Source organism: Zingiber officinale, chromosome 11B, assembly GCF_018446385.1.
Source record: "Zingiber officinale cultivar Zhangliang chromosome 11B, Zo_v1.1, whole genome shotgun sequence".
Taxonomy (NCBI): domain Eukaryota; kingdom Viridiplantae; phylum Streptophyta; class Magnoliopsida; order Zingiberales; family Zingiberaceae; genus Zingiber; species Zingiber officinale.
Genome location: NC_056007.1, coordinates 78,181,350 through 78,198,514, shown reverse-complemented (window position 1 = coordinate 78,198,514; position 17,165 = coordinate 78,181,350). Strand labels below are relative to the sequence as shown.

At 35.9% G+C, this 17,165-nt stretch overlaps 1 protein-coding gene across 1 annotated transcript; it reads right to left on the bottom strand.

Annotated features, from left to right (window-relative positions):
* Positions 1-16,227: 16,227 nt before the first annotated feature.
* On the bottom strand, positions 16,228-16,698 carry LOC122033591 (mannose-specific lectin-like). The gene has a single exon (XM_042592653.1). It carries the CDS (start codon positions 16,696-16,698, stop codon positions 16,228-16,230), a length of 471 nt encoding a protein of 156 aa, XP_042448587.1.
* Positions 16,699-17,165: the final 467 nt, after the last annotated feature.

Genomic DNA, 17,165 nt, shown 5'->3' with positions numbered 1-17,165 from the left:
ACGAAGGGGTTCATGCACCGGTCCGCAACGTGACTCGATCGATCGGGAATTAACCGAACCGGAACTCGAACTCGACCGGATGTCCGCAACAGGATCGTGCCACCAAAGTAAAATTGTAATTTTCGAGTAAATTGTTATATATTCTTTTCGTCGATAATTATTTTGAATATAAAAGTTTATGATAAAATTTACCGTACGTTAATTCTATTTATTTTATCGTTGATCTTAGACAATGGAAATTTGTATTTAAAGACAATATGGTTGCACTCTGATATGCATACGCTAAGAAAAGAAGAGTAATATTTCTAATTTTTATATTAAATTACTTTGATTTTTTTACTGTGGGAATACAATTTTTTTTTCTTAAGAGGATCCGGTTGAGATATATCGACCCAGCAGACTTCTTGGAAATTCTGGGCAAAATACTATGAATATGAGTGGATTATATGATTATAACATATATATATATATATGATATATATCCTATTTAAAGATTTTATTTTAAATTTTAAATAGGATAACTAAAAATTTTTTACATCAGCTATCCTATCTATTTCCTAAATTTAGATTTGATAAAAATTTAGAGAATAAAATATTTATCCTAAAAATAAAATAATATTTTTTTTTCAATCTCTCTCCTTTCACTCATTCTTTTCAATCTCTCTTCTTCCACTTATTCCATAAATATAATAACAAAAAATTAAAAAAACTATAAAAAAAATTGAAGATAATAGAAATTTTAGAGTAGTTGACGTAGTGTATAGTGAAAAATAATTTTCTAAATTTAATAAAGTGAGTTATTTACCATAAATTTTAGATATGGTGATAGAAAAACTTATGTTAATGCTCTTAGAGTATCCACATTAGCTACTCTATCTAAAAATTTTACCCTAAATTTTAGATAGGGTAGCTAAAAAATCTTTACATTAGTTACCTTATCCATTCCCTAAATTTAGATTTGATGAATATTAATTTTCTAAATTTATGAAATAAAATCTCTATCCTAAAAATAAAATAATATTTCTTTTTAATCTCTCTCCTTCCCCTCATCCTTTTCAATATCTCTCTTTCCACTCATTTCATAAATATAATAATAAAAAATAGAAGAAAATAATAAAAAATTAAGGATGATTGAAATTTTTGGATAGTTGATGTAATGTGTAGTGAAAAGTGATTGTTTATATTTAATAAAGTAAGTTATTTATCCTAAATTTTAGATATAGTGATAGAGAAACTGATGTGGATATTCTTAATATGTGAAATTGTACTTTTTTTTTTCTAAAAATACAAACTTATTGAGTCATCTATAAATTCACATTCTCACCTATCATACACCTATCATATTTTATTATTTTTATTGATTTTATTTTCAAAGTGATGCGATTTGATTTTATTTTTCTTATTTATTTTAATTTTCGGGTGGACTTGAAAATTTTATCATGTAGTGATTTGTTTATCAAAAATAAAAATGCTTAAATTTATTTTCTATATCAGCATTGACACCACCATCTAGACAATTACCAATGATAAATTCAAATTCCAAAAAAAAAAGGAATTCGAATTGAAAAACAAGATAGGTTAATGTACTAAGAATGTGAATGGTAGTAGATAACATGATTGAATTAGAAAAAGTGTCACTTACCGGATTTAAAATGTAATTTTCTCCTATAAATTAAAAATATGGTATTGTCACGTTAGTTATCCCCTCACAATTATCCCACGTTATTTAGAGAGAGTTTAGCGGGAACCCAAATTGGCAAGTGCATGGGTGAGGACTTGCAAAGGTGATGAAATCCTCTGCCTAGTTTTGACCCCGACCACTACAGTCATTATCTCATGTACTTACCAACTGAGATAGTCCAGGGGCTAATTTTTTTTCCCTCCTACGAATAGATTGGGCAAAGCTTGGATCATCTCAACACTTCCTTATCAGGTTGGTATTCAAATGAGTCGACAAGTGACAAGGCCGTCATGAGATTGGTCAACAAAAACATGAGGATGTTCAGTGTTGACTTAGGGCAACACAAGATGACCATAGAAAGTACATTCAACTCTTACTAAGATCATTGGAAACAATGAATATCCGGTTGTAACTGTAAGTCTAACATATATCTTCATGAATGTGAACATGCATGTGTAAATTAAGTTATTGCATATTTCTTAATGCCCAAGATTTTGAACTAGATGATTTTCACAATATGATACTTAAATGTAAAACATACCTTGGCTCATGATGACCTTCAAGTATGAAGAAACTAAAACTCCTTAGACAATTATGTTTCTCCCTCTTGACCTCTCTACTTTCATAGTCTCTTTGATGGAGCAAATGTCTATATATAAGGTAGAGGGAGAACCATTTTGTAACCTTTCATTTACACATTCCATTAATATATACATTCAGTTATCTCTTAATGTAATACGTTAATGCTCATATTGCATGAATATGAGAATAATCTTTTCATCTTATTTTAAATTCATTTGCATGAATATGAAGAGAATTGTCTCTTCATTGACCAATATAAATGTAACCATTAATAATAATTGTGACTATTTAATCATATTATAAGATGAGCAATTGATTAGAGAAATAAATCATACATATGGGCATGAATAAGAAATAAAGAATTATTTCTAATATTCTCTCACTTGTCCATATAACTTTATTCACTTCAAACATAATGCAGAATATGTAAGTTAAATTCTTTCTTAAATTGGTCAATTATAAATCATCATTAAGCAAAAACTAATAAGGATCATAGTGTTAGAACCCTGGGATAGTTTTGATGTGGTCAACCAAGTTCAGTTAGGTCTTGTTGTACTTGATCCTTGTGTCTAAGTGTGCAAGAGCTTAGGAACACAAGAAGTCGAGCGGAAGATGCGGCTAGCGAGAAGGACGACATGGGAGAGAGTCGACGGGCTCGATGCATCCTCACGAAGTGTTTCAAGCGAAGAGAAGTATGTCTAAACCTTTTGAATGATTAGCAACACCAGGGGCGTAGCTAGGATTTTGAAATAGGGGGGCTGGAAAATTAAATCTTAAACTAGAAGTCACTATATCATTTTCAACATAATATAAAAATTTAAGTGCAAAACACGCATTTCTCCATAAAATTATCAAATCTAGATAAATGTTTGCCAAAAGTTCAAGCATCAATAATAATATAAAATGCATAAACAAAAAAGTACAATTTTTGCCAAAAGAGATGTAACTTCAATAAAATACTATTTTAGTTGCAACCTTCTATTTTTCAAGAGATCAAATCTATCAATTATATACTCTATATCAATTTCACGAGCTATCTCTTTCTCAATATACAAGATCATTGCATTGTTCAAATATTCTTGCTCCATTTTGTTGCGAAGTGGTGTTTTGAGAAGTTTCATCCCTGAAAATGCTCGTTCTGTTGTAGCCGTTGAAACCGGAAGAGTTAAGACCAGACGAATCAACTTATCAATAATGAAATAAATCCTTGACTTCTTTGTTTCAACCAACAGTCGACATAATTTAGGAAGAGAATCGACATCTTTAAACCTCGGGTCCTCAAATACATCGAGCTTGTAATGATCCAATTGAGTCTTCAAATGTTTCATGTCATCTTTAGAAAAATCACTTGGATAAAACTTCTCAATTAAGGAATAAATTGCACTTTCAGAGAATGATTTGAAACCGTCACTTGGATTCAAGGTTTCACATAGAGCAAGAAGCTCTATTGATTCCTCAGTAAATCTTGTATTCAACTCCATCAACTGTTTGTCAATAACAACATTAAATACATGAAAATGATAGAATTCCTCCAAATGATAGAATTCCTCCACTGTAAACTGATTTTTCTACTGACAAGAACGCTTAGTACCTTCAATATAACGATCAGTCAAATCAGGCACTACAATATCATGAGTATCACAAAAATTATTCACACTCCATAGAAAATCATCCCATTCATCATCTCGCATTTTCTGGAAAAGTAATTTTGTAGTAGCGACTAAACTCATTGCATTCAAAATGTCTTGATTTTTTCGTTGCAATGCTTGGCACAACATATCATATGTTTCTAAAACTCTATGCATCAACAATAACATAAACACAAAATCAAATGTCATCATCACTTTAAGCAAACCTTTAGCCTCCGCACGAATACCAAAGGTCAACTTCCCTCCTATGAGATCTTCTAGAAGTGTACAAATTGAACCAAATAATTCAATAACTCAAATAATAGAAGTGTAATGTGAACTCCAACGAGTAGATGCGGGTCGTTGCAAAGTACTAGCTTGATTGACTCCGGTACCAGTCCCAAGTTCTCCAGATTTTATCAAATCAATGATTTCATTTCCTCGAATTGATTTCAATTGAGAATGTCGCTTTGAAGAAGAACTAACAAAATTGACAATTGAACTCAATTTGGAAAAAAATAGCCATACATCTGATACATCTTTAGCTGCTGCAACTAAAGTAAGTTGTAGTCGATGAGCAAAACAATGAATATAATATGCAAACGGACAATCTTTGAGGAATAACGCTTGTAATCCATTCTATTCTCCCCGCATATTGCTAGCACCATCATATCCTTGACCTCGCATATTTTCAATCAAAAGCTTATGTTGTGTCAAGATGTTACATATATGTGTTTTCAAAGTCAAAGCATTAGTGTCATCAACACCAACAAGTTCAAAAAATCTCTCTCTAACAAACCCATCACAATCTACATACCGCAAAACAATAGCCATTTGTGATCTATGAGATTCATCAACTGCTTCATCAACAAGAATACAAAATTTAGCATCCCCCACTTCATCACGGATTTTAATTCGCACAAGATCAGCAATATTTTTTAGTATCTCCTGTTGAATTGATGGTGATATATACTTGGCATTTTTAGTAGCTCTATCTAATATAATATCACCAATTTCTTTACACAATTCTTCTTGAAATTTGACCAATTCAATAAAATTTCCACGGTTATGAGAATCGACGGTTTCATCATGTCCTCTAAATGCACACCTTTGCAATGCTAGCCACCTCACAGCTCTAATTGATGTCTTTAGAAGCAATCTATTTTGTTTAATAATATTTTCGGATTGTATATTCATCCTTCTATCAATATGTTGAGTTACATTTTTCAAGCCCTCCCATTTTTGCATTGCAGTACTATGTAGTGAATTGCAATCCCCTTCATGTCTTTTCAATGGGCATGTTTTGCAATTCACTCTTTTCCAATTCTTGAATCCTTCAATTGTAAATTTTGTATGATGTGATGAAGGAATATCAAAAAGATAACATGGAAAACAAAATGCACTTTCCTTTACTTTAGAAAACTCGAACCATGGAAACTTTACGAACCAAGAAGACTGGAAACTGCACTTTTGATACTTAAAATCAACAAGTGGATATTCATAAATTGGTTGATACGGTCCCATGCCAACATATTCTCTCCGAACCTCGTCTTGTTTATCACATGGATATTCCCAAATTGCAATTCATTTCCCAGGGTCTCTCTTATAATATGTATTAGTTCCTTCTAACGGATCAAGAGCAACTTCATTGTCAAATTTGAGTTTTTTTGTTTCTGATGTTGATCTTGAACTTGACTGAGGAGGATTATCTGTAGTATTTGAATTTTTTGATAATTGCTCACTGTTTTTTTGAATGAAATAATCCGTGATACTTCTTTTTGACATTTTGATTCACCTATAAATAGACAATTCCTAACTCATCATTTATTTCACATATAAACATAATATTAATGATAAAAAATCAAAAGGATTTAATAAAAGATGCATTTATAAATTCTAAATTATGATTTTGATTTATGAAGCAATATTTACTACTAGAACAAATTAAAGTTTCAAATCTTACAAACACAAATTGTAAAAAAGTAATATAAATTTTAATCACAAATTCACAACCAAAATATGAAATATTAATTATCAAATATCATAATTAATAATAAAAATCAGTAAATGAGTACATTCAAAGAATTAACTCACCGAATGACTCCAATAAATTAGGGTAGGGTTGTAGGCTGCAAAGATGAGTGAGACGATAAGATGAATCAACTCACGGTCAAGGCAGAGAGCACCAACAAATAACAGTGAACAGTCGCACGGTGGAGTTTCAAAAGAGGAGGTGTGTCGGCGTATCGCCTTTGCTGCTTTGCAGATCCTCTTGCAGTATTGTTGTTCGGCAGGAGCAAGCGCTGTTGCAGAGGCAAAGCTCGGTGATGAAGGAGGAGAAGGAGGAGGAGGAGGAGGGAGGGAGGGAGGGAGGAGGAAAATAAGAAGAAAATTAGTGAACGATTGAATTTTTTTTTACCTCTTTGGCTCTTTCTGCTCTTCTCGGCTTCTCGCTTTTTGTCGTCCTTTCTTTTTTCGTTCTCTTGATTTTCTTTGGGAGAAAAGAATGACAATAGGGTTTTAGTAGTGCCGATTTATTTTCAGAGAAGGGAATTGTAATATACTAATATATATACCTATATTATATATAATAATATAAAGCAACCTATGGGTCTTGGCTGGGCTTGAGCCCAGCCAAGCCCCTACTTAAAATACGCCCCTGCTCGAGGAGAAGGTTGAAAAATGAGTTCGGGTGAGCCTTATTTCAAATGGCCGAAATCACCCAAGTGATCGGCGTAGCGGAAGAAGCAAGTGAGAGCTACTGAGTTGCTAGAGGCACCTTCAACCCTGTTGAAGGCGCCCCCGTGTCTCTCTGTGGAAGGTGCCTTCCATGGCTGGAAGGCGTCTTCGATGAATAGTACGAAGGCGCCTTCCAAGGCTGGAAGGCACCTTCGCTAGCCGTTGGTCGAGGATAATGTTTTATCCCCGGAAGATAAAATTCTATCCGATAGAAGGCACCTTGGACCTCTTTGGAGGCGTCTTTCAAGTTACGGATAAGATTTTCTAGAGGCTATAAAAAGAGCCTTGGACCTAAGAAATATATAACAACTTTTGTATTAACTTCCTAGTAACTTTCTGAGCTTTTCAAATAGTGTAAGAGGCTTCTCTGCCTTCATTAAAGGAGATATTTTTAGAAGAGCTTTGCAACCGCCTTAGATTAATAATTACTTAGGTTGTAACCAAGTAAAAATCACAGTCTCTTACTTATTTTCCTTTTAAGTTGCTATTTCGTCTATTGTTGTTGCTTAATTAGAATTGTACTACTAATACAAGTCAAAAGAATGGGAAGGGGTTTTGTTTTCTTTTTATAGGCAATTCACCCCCTCTTGCCGGCCTCGCTACGCCAACAAGTGGTATCAGAGCCAGAACACCTCAGAAGGACTAACCAGCGACTGAAGCACCGAAAATGATAACCTGATCAAGCATCTACCCGTCGAAGTTTGAGGAAGAATTTGCAATATGAAAAAGAAAAATGAAGGTATTTTTTAAAATTGATTTTGATTTATTATTAATATTAAAATATGGATTTGTAGCACCGAAACATAAAGAGGAGTATCAATGGACCAAGAAGGTGCAAGTAGATTTTATGGCAAATGGACGAGCCGAATTTCATCTACTTAGTGTGCTACCTCTGCAAGAAGTCAATAGAATCGACGCTTACAAATCAGCAAAGGAACTTTGGAAGAAGTTCTTGGAACTACATGAAGGTACGTCCAAAGCTAAACTCACAAGACGTGATCTACTCCAGAACCAAATCAGCAACCTCTGGATGGAAGAAAGTGAATCGGTTGCTCATCTACACAGAAGAATCAAAGAGATAATCACCGGATTAACAAACCTCAGAGAAACAGTTACAAATCGGGACACACAAAGGTATGCTTTAAATGCGTTCCCGAGAATACCGGAATGGACATCTATAGTATACTCCTACTATATCTCTAAAGACCTCGAGGTAAGTACATTAGAAAGCCTCTTTTCCACTTTCGAATTACACGAGTCTCGATGTACATGACAAAGAAAGGGACCAAGTCAGAACCTAGCACTACAAGCCTAGAAACGCGGACCAGACTCAGACTCTGAAGCATCCATTGACGTAAATGAAGCATCATTATTGGTAAGGAAATTTAATATATTTATTAGATCTAACAAATTCAAGTCATAGATGAAAAAGGACTTAAGAAGTAAAAGAAAGATTTGATGCTACAATTGCCAAGAAGAATGGCACATCAAGGGCGACTGTCCTAAACTGAAGAAAGACAAGGGCAAAAGGCCAACAAGAGTGAAACTCAAGAATTTAAAGGCAACATGGGATAAATCTTCATCCTCCAAATATGAGATCAAGGCTTACACCGGACTAGCCCTACTGGCCGACTATCAAGGAGAAGATGAAAGCAACTCAAAGATGAGTATCGATGAAGAGGGAGGATTATCAAAAGAAAGCTGCGATGAAGTGGAAATATCATAACATGAGATAAGTACGCGCCTTAACTCCTAAAAAATTATTTCAATTTATTAAAGTAATTTCCAAAGATTTAGTAAAATTAGAAAGAGAAAATGTTGAATTAAAAACAATCTTAGCAAAAACCCGCCCTTTAGAAATGTATGATAAGTTAAAGGAAGAAAATAAAAAATTAAAGGACCAAATTGAAAAATCTAAAAATTCTACATGTCTTAATCAAAATGTCTGGAAAAATTATAGGGCTCTAAATTGGTATTTAAAATACCATAAGGGTTAAATTAGAAAGTTATCATCAAATATGTTCCTAAAAGATACTTAATCAATTCAGTAAGAGGAAACCTATATTGGGTTCCCAGATCCTGCTTAGAATAAACTAATTTTTTTTTACAATTTGTAGAAAGAAAATTAAATGTTTAATTTCTTTAAAAAATTTTGTCTAGAAGTGATTATTGTTCCAATATCCAAGAAGGCCTAGTGCATCACCACAGCTTGGAAACCAATTATTGAAATGAATGTTTAATAGGCTAACTGTTAAATAGTTAACTATTATAAATTGTTTAAAAAAAATAAATTAAAGTTTGTCTTTTTGCTTAAGTTAACTCCTCTATGTAAAATTTTATATCGACCTTATATATATTCAACTCCTATTTTCAATTTTTTTAATACTCGAAAATATATTCTTGTAAATTTTTGATAAATTTTCTATGAATTATTTGTCGAAAACTTTATTTGAAACATCTTGAAACTTTATTTTTTGAAAAATTCTTTAATTCTCCTTAACCATTAGAAAAGTTTTTTTTTACTAAATTCGTCGCTGCTCGAGGCATGTGTCACCTTCCTTGTACTGACAAATTCCCACTGTTGGAAAATGTTGCCCGACTTCTCTGCTCTGTCTTCTGATTTGTTCCTTTTTCTCTTACTGTCCAAGCTCACTTTTTCCATTCTAATTATTTCTTTAAAAAAAAATCCTCTTTGTTCTTTTTCATCTAATAGTCTTGCTTGACATTGCTCTTTCCTTGTTGGTTCAGAGTAACAGCTCTTTCATCTCTATATATAATGTTAGAACTTTCATCACCATCACCCACCACAGAAACAAACTTTGCGACACAACTCTCTTCCTTATCCTTAAATGTCATATCTTATTTACTCATCAAACTTAACAATGATAATTACATGCTTTAGAATATACAATTTTTTTCGCTACTTCGTGTTCATGATTTACTTGGAGTTGTTGATGGTACTTCTCTTAAACCACAAGAAGAAGATTCAAACTATGTTGTATGGAGCAAGAAGGATCAACTAATTATGACATGGTTGATTTTAACGATTAGTGAGCCTATACTTCCTACACTTGTTCGGCTTGTAAGCTCTCGCCAAATATGGGAAGCTTTTACTCGAACCTTTGCTTCACACTCTCAAGCACGTGTTCTTCGACTTCACATGCAATTACAATCGGTGCAATGAGGAGACAAGTCTATCAATAAATATATGTAATCAAGACCATTGCCAATAATTTAACTGTGATTGGCTATCCAATTTTAGATCCAGATTTACTAATACATGTTCTTGCAGGTTTGGGACCTCAATATGACTGCTTTATTCCTAGCATGACTACTCACATAAATTAAGTGTTACTCGATACTCTATATGGCTTTCTTTCTTTGCATGAGATACTTCTACAATTACAATCTCAAAGGTTCTCGGATTCTTTTACTCTTTCAACACATACAACTTACAAAAGTGATAGTGCTACCTATCATCAACCAGATCAAGGAAATCAAAATGGAAGAAATAGAGGACGAGAACAAGGACAAGGATGAAGACAAGGACAAGGTCAAGGACACATTTGACGACAAGGCCGAGGATGAGGACATTGTCAGATCTGTCTCAAGAATGGTCACTCTGCTCATCAATGTTATAAGAGATTTGATTCAAATTTTCTGGGAGGTTTTGCATCCTCAACTCAAGCATCAACCTCAACTCCATCATCTCATCTAGGAGCATTAATTCTCTCCTACAAGCAATCCTTATATACCTATGGCAAATTCTTCAATCTCAAGATGACACCCAGATTCTGGAGCAACTCATTACGTTATATCAGATTATAACATTCTTACAGAAGCCTCCTCCTATCATGGTCTTGACACGGTACAAGTAGGCAATTTTTCAAGTTTGTAAATTGTTCACCTTGGAAACACATTTTTTCATTCTTCTGGTCGACTCTTTTTTATGCGCAATTCACTTCATGTTCCCTCCATCACTAAAATTTTACTCTTAGTTCGTCATTTTTCTCTTGATAATAATATATTCTTTGAATTTCACCCTCATTATTGTCTTGCGAAGGATCCCACAACTAGAATCACTTTGCTCAGAGGAGAAATTAGAGATGGTCTTTATTACCTTTGACCTACATCTGCCAAAGCTCTAATTGGAGAACACACATATAAAGCCTTTTGGCATGCACGACTTGGTCATCCATCTCTACGTCTTGTTTAAGGAATCATTAATCAATTTGACTATCGACTTCTTTGTCACCCTCATCTTATTCTTGTGAAGCATGTTTGAAAGCAAAAAAAGTAATAAATTACCCTTGGGTTCTTCTACTTATAGGTCTAATTTTCCTTTAGAAATAAACTTTGATGTTTGGGGCTCTGTTCTTATTTTGTCAAATCAAGATTTTCTTTATTATATAATTTTTATTGATGCCTTTAGCAATTTTACTTAGGTATTTCTTATGAAACGACAATTTAATCTTTTTAATATCTTTTGTCAATTCCAAAGACACGTAGAATGTTACTATGACTATAAAATACTCTCTCTCCACTCTGATTGAGATGGAGAATATCAAGCGCTTCATTGCCATCTAAACTCTTCAGGTATCCTTCATCAAGTGTCATGTCTTCACACTCCCAAATAAAATGGCTCCACAGAGAGGATACATCATTATATAATCAAAACTGTCTTAGCTCTTCTCAATCATGCATCATTTTCACTTAAATTTTAGGATGACGCAATTTAAACTACAGTTTATCTTATTAATCGTCTACGTACCCCATTGCTTCAACATAAATGTCCCATGGAAAAACTCCACAATCAACCTTCCAACTACACCTTCTTACGTATCTTCGGTTGCGCATGTTATCTATGGCTACGACCCTACTCTAAACATAAACTAAATACTTGTTCTCAATAATGTATTTTTCTTGGTTATAATAATTTGTGTTGGTGCAATATTCCCTAGGTCAAGGTTGACCTGGATGACTGAGCTTGAATTGAGTCAAGCTCGAGTCTTGATGTTGTGGTTTCGATGTTTGACAATACATATAAACAACACATGAAGATTGCAGGTGCAATTGTTCATGTGTGAAGGAGAGTCAAGCTTGGTGAAAATCCTAGTGAGTGAAGCTGTGAAAGTCCTAGTGAGTGAAGACAGCGGATGGAAAGACCTAGTGGTGAAGCTAGGAAATCTGTGCGGTAAGCCAGTGAGAGGTGAGTGAAGTCAGCGATGGAAAGACCTAGTGAGTGAAGCTAGGCGAAGGAGAACCGTGATGAGCAAGTGAAAGTCACCGTGAGTGAAGCCAGCAGGCGGAGATGGAAAGACCTAGTGAGTGAAGCTGGGCAACCGTGAGTGAAGCCGGTGAAAGACCTAGTGAGGTGAAGCTGTATGAAAGGGTCTAGTGAGTGAAGCTGAAGGGAAAGTCCCAGTGAGTGAAGCCGGCACAGGGAAATCCAAGTGGATCAAGGTTGATCGGACACTGGTGAGTGAAAGTCCAAGTAGGTCAAAGATTGATTGGATACTTCACGAGGAGAAAAGTCCAAGTAGGTCAAAGGGTCCCGGGGGATAAGCGAAAAGAAAAGTCCAAGTGGGTCAAGGATTGATCGGACACTGGTGAGGGTGTCCTAGCAGGGTCAAGGGTGACCGGATGCTAGGCACGATGAACCAACAGTCATGGTTGACCGGATGTTGTTTATGAGGCTTTAGACTTGATTTTGGGAGAAATCATGAGTTGGATCAATCAGTGATCGATTGACGCGCTACCTCGGTCGATCGATGGGCTCACATCGCGACAAGCCTCCTCCCAATCGACCGCGGGATCGATTGAACGGAGTACTGAACAATTTCGATCGGGAATCCGTCGATCAGGTCCCCCAATCGATCGAGTTGTCGATGGAATGTTCATCGCGAAGCCTCGGATCAATCAGCCGATCCGGGCGCCCGCTGCGTCGATCGCCTCCCGATCGCAGGGCGATCCTCGATGATCGATCAGCCTCCGGACAATCAATCGATCGATCGAGATCCTCGGAATTACCGGAGCCTTTGCCGTCGATTCGGCCATCCTTCGATTGACTCATGGCTTCATCTCAGATCTTCACAGGGCTTCCAAAGCTTCTCCACAAAGTTCTTACCGCCAGATCTTGAGGGTTCTTGGAGGTTTGTACAAGTCAAGAGGCGGATCTACAGCAGAAGAAGAAATCTAGGGTTAGGGTTTTCTTGTGCAAACTTGTAAGCTTTTGCTTGTATTTTGTTCCCTTTCCCTTTCTTCTTGTAGTGTGAACTTGTAGGGCTTCTCCGCCTTTAGTAGTTATCATAAAGGAGTATTTTTCATAGTGGAGGGTGCGTGAGTATGTGGATCCTTGGATTAGTCACCTCTTCTTGAGGTGGATACCAAGTAAATCCTTAGTGCTAGCGTTGTGTTTGTTTTCTCTGTATTTTCCGCTGCATATCTTTGAAGAAACAAGCAACGAAGAGCACGACGAGCGCACCGAGCTATTCACCCCCTCTCTAGCTACACATTCGGTCCCAACAATTTGTACCATGGGTACCGTTGTCTACATATACTAACAGGGAGTGTATATGTATATATATATATATATATATATATATATATATATCTCAACATGTTATTTTTGATGAATCTCTATTTCCTTTTGCAACCACAACAACAACTCTATCTTTAAACGATGGTACCTTCTTGATACCACCTACTATTCCATCTAAATTACCACAGGTTGCTTATCCAATTAGACACATTGGAGATGCAAGAGGAGATGATATCCTAGGTCCTACTCTAGAACTCTCTGCAAACTCTCCTAGATCATTAGAATCACCCCAAGTGGCTACTCCATTAAGAGCAGAGCATACTGATAATATCAAAAGGAACAATATTATGGAACTTATTCCGTATCCAATCTTGGAAGTCTCACCAGCTATGGATAATATGCTCTCTAACTCTAGATCATCAACTAATACAAGTCTGCCATCAGAATTACCATGTCAGTCGACTTTCTTGTCACCATCAAAAAGTGATTCAGATAATGATCCTCCTCATCGCATGCTTCCCTTAAGTGACATATATACACGATGCTCACCAATAACAACTCGACATCCCCTTCCACGAGCTTTAGTGGTCTCTTCTAAGTCTATTGAACCAACTTATTTTACACAAGTAAATAAAGATTCAAATTGGTGTAGTGCAATGACTATAGAATTTGATGTGCTTCTTCACAATGAAACATGAAACCTAGTTCCGTGCACTCCCTCCATGAATGTCGTGGGCTCTAAATGGATATTCCATCTTAAGCATCAAGCTAATGGTTCTCGACTTGTAGCAAAAGAATTTAGTCAATAACCAGGTATTGATTTCAATGACACTTTCAGCTCAGTCATCAAAATTACATCTGTAAACTATTGTTATCAATAAATGTTAGTTCTAATTGGCTTGTATGACAATTAAATATTTCAAATATATTTTTTTTCATTGTCATCTTGAGGAAATTATATTTATGGAGCAACCACCTGGGCTCATTCATCCACAAGTTTCATATCATGTTTGTCAATTTCTTTCTTATATGGTCTTCGACAATCCCCTTGTGCATGGTTTTATCAATTATCTAATCAGTTACAAGCTCAAGGATTTTCTTGTTTAAAAACTGACTCGTCTCTATTCTATAAATATAATGATGGATCTATGATATTTTTTTTTTATTTATGTGGACGATATCCTAATAACCAACAACGATCACAAAGGTATCACAACTTTATTAAATCTTCTCAATAAAGAATTTCCTATTCGAGATTTGTACAATGCTCATTTTTTGGGTATTGAACTTATTCCACATAATGAAGGTTGTCTCCTTTCTCAGAGTAAGTACATCGCTGGGCTTCTTCAAAGAGAAAAAATGGATGGAGTACGTCCGATCTCTCCACTAATTGCTATTACTAACTTCTCTGCACCTTCTCTTGCTATGACTGATCCCCAAATTTATCGAAACATTGTTGGAGCTTTACAATATATCACTATCACACGACCTGATATTATCTTTGCAGTAAATCATGCTTGTCAGTTCATGCATGCTCCCATTGAACAAAACTGGGAATGCGTGAAAAGAATACTTTGATATTTCAAAGGTACTATTCTACATGGTCTTCTATTATATCGTCAATCATCTCGAGATTTACATGTATATAGCGATGCAGATTGGGTAAGTTCTCTTTAGCACAGACGATCCACTAGTGGATATACAATATTTCTTGGATGAAATCTTATCTAATGAAATTCGAAAAAACAACCTATGATATCTCGTTTAAGTACTGAGGCTGAATATAAAGCTATAGCAAATACAACATCTAAAATTATTTGGCTTCAATCACTTCTCTTTGAACTTCATTTTGCATATAATATTGCACCAAAAATTTAGTGTGATAATATTAAGACAACATATCTCATAACAAATCCAATCTTTCATGCTTACACAAAATATGTGAAAATTGATTTTCATTTTGTTCGAGAGCATATGACAACTCAATAATTATTAGTCTCTTATATTTCTACATAGTATCAAATTGTTGATATCTTTACTAAACCACTATCCAGACAACGTTTAAATAGGTTAGCAAGCAAATTCAAAATCAGAGACCTTCCGTTGAATTTATTTTTCGAGGGGGGGGGGGGGGTAAAAAAGTAAATTATAAAATAAGTCATTGACCGGATCAAATCAAATGTATATTAGGATAGATTCATTATTAAACCTTTTCTATATTAATCTTTCAATTGACCCAAGCATCTTATTATATATCTATATAGCCCCCGGTGCTATGGTGCAGCAGCAGGGCATACAGGTTGTCACCCAGGTACTCACGGTTCGAACCCCAACTATAACGAATTTGCAGGAATTTTTCCTCCAAATGGGGCACGCAACTAAAGGATGCTGGACTCCTGCGCTACCCGCTGCGAGCGCTTCCCGATTTATCCTGGTGGTCGGTGAAAAATTTTTGTAGGACCGGATCGATCACTCCAAGCTCGACGTTACCCAACCTGATACTCATTTTTTTATTATATATCTATATAAATTGTATGTCTTATGATAAATTGTCAATAAAAATAAAAAGTTTATTTTGTTATCATCCTTTTTGATTCAATTATCCTTTTTGATATATCATCATCGGCTCCATGGTGGGACTAAGAAAATAAATCACATTATGCGAGCGACCTCTTATTCCTCATAAAATTATTCTCACAAGAATTCGATCTGTGCTGTCATATGATAATCTAGCATATGACAGTGGGTTCAGGGCGCGAACGGAGAAAAACTGTATTTACATTTTAATCACACTTTTGCGTCAAGGTCTAAGAAATTTTAAAATCACAACCACACCGTTACTTTATCCAAGCAGTGACATAATTAAGGTGATGGACTCACACCAAACTTAAGTACAACGTAAAAGACGAGGGAGGGCTATAGCACACGTAGATAATTATTTATGCCTCGCCTCTCGTTCATTTTATTTAAAAGTGATCCATGCTTGGTACGTAGTGAAGCCATGTTAATTAATTAATTAATTATTGGTCCCCGTGGCGATCTTCCTGTTCGTGGGTTCATCGGTCGCCGGGATCAGTGGGGCCAGTATCATTCCGGCCGCTTTTGACGATCACGACGCCTTCGGAATTGGCGGTGTTGGTGTTGGTGGCCCACCTAGGACAGCCGTAGATGACGACGTTGCGGTCTCGCTGCAGGATGAGGACGAAGTTGCCCAGATGGCCGCTGGTGTTGCTCGCCCAAACTGCCTTGCTGCCGCCGTCGTAGATGACGAGGTTGCCGTCTTTCTGCATGCGGAGGACACAGTTGCTGCCTTGACCGTTGGTTCCTGAGGCCCACACGGGCACGGACCTGCTGTTGTCGTACAGCACCAGGTTGCAGTCGAACTGCATGATGAAGGTATATGACCCTTCGGTGAGGGATTGGCCGGTGTTCAGAGTGTCGCCTCCATAGAGAACGTGGACGGCCATGGAGGAAGGCAGGAGGAGGCCGAGGAGGACAACAGCAGAGAGCATGGCACGGACAGACATGGTTAAGCTACGGATATCACTCACTTGATCAGCCAAGTGATTATATTGCTTGATTAATATCGTGTAAGACCCATCTATTTATAGATGATAATGGCCATGGGACTTAAAAATCAAAGTAAAAAAAACTTAGGATTATCTTATGGAGTATTTATCTTAAAACATAGTGTTCAATGCATAGTGTTCTTCGGAAGATATATAAAGGAATTATTGATAAAAGATGGAAATTCTGCCTGTGCGAGTCCATGTCAGACCGTAAGTAAATATGACCGGAAGATGCAATGTGGGCTCAAACTAAGTCCTTATGGATTGTGGACACAAACTAAGTCCTTATGAATTCTGAAGTGATTGTTATCCTTCCTTACCTTAAGGGCTGGCTTATACCTATCTACAGCATGGTAAGAGCCAGATGCCAGAGAATGCCTCTAACAGCTAACTGTAGCATGCCTTAGACATGAAATGAAATGATA

Coding starts and splice junctions, on each gene's coding strand:
- LOC122033591 (XM_042592653.1), bottom strand. CDS start 16,698: ATGTCTGTCCGTGCCATGCTCTCTGCTGTTGTCCTCCTCGGCCTCCTC.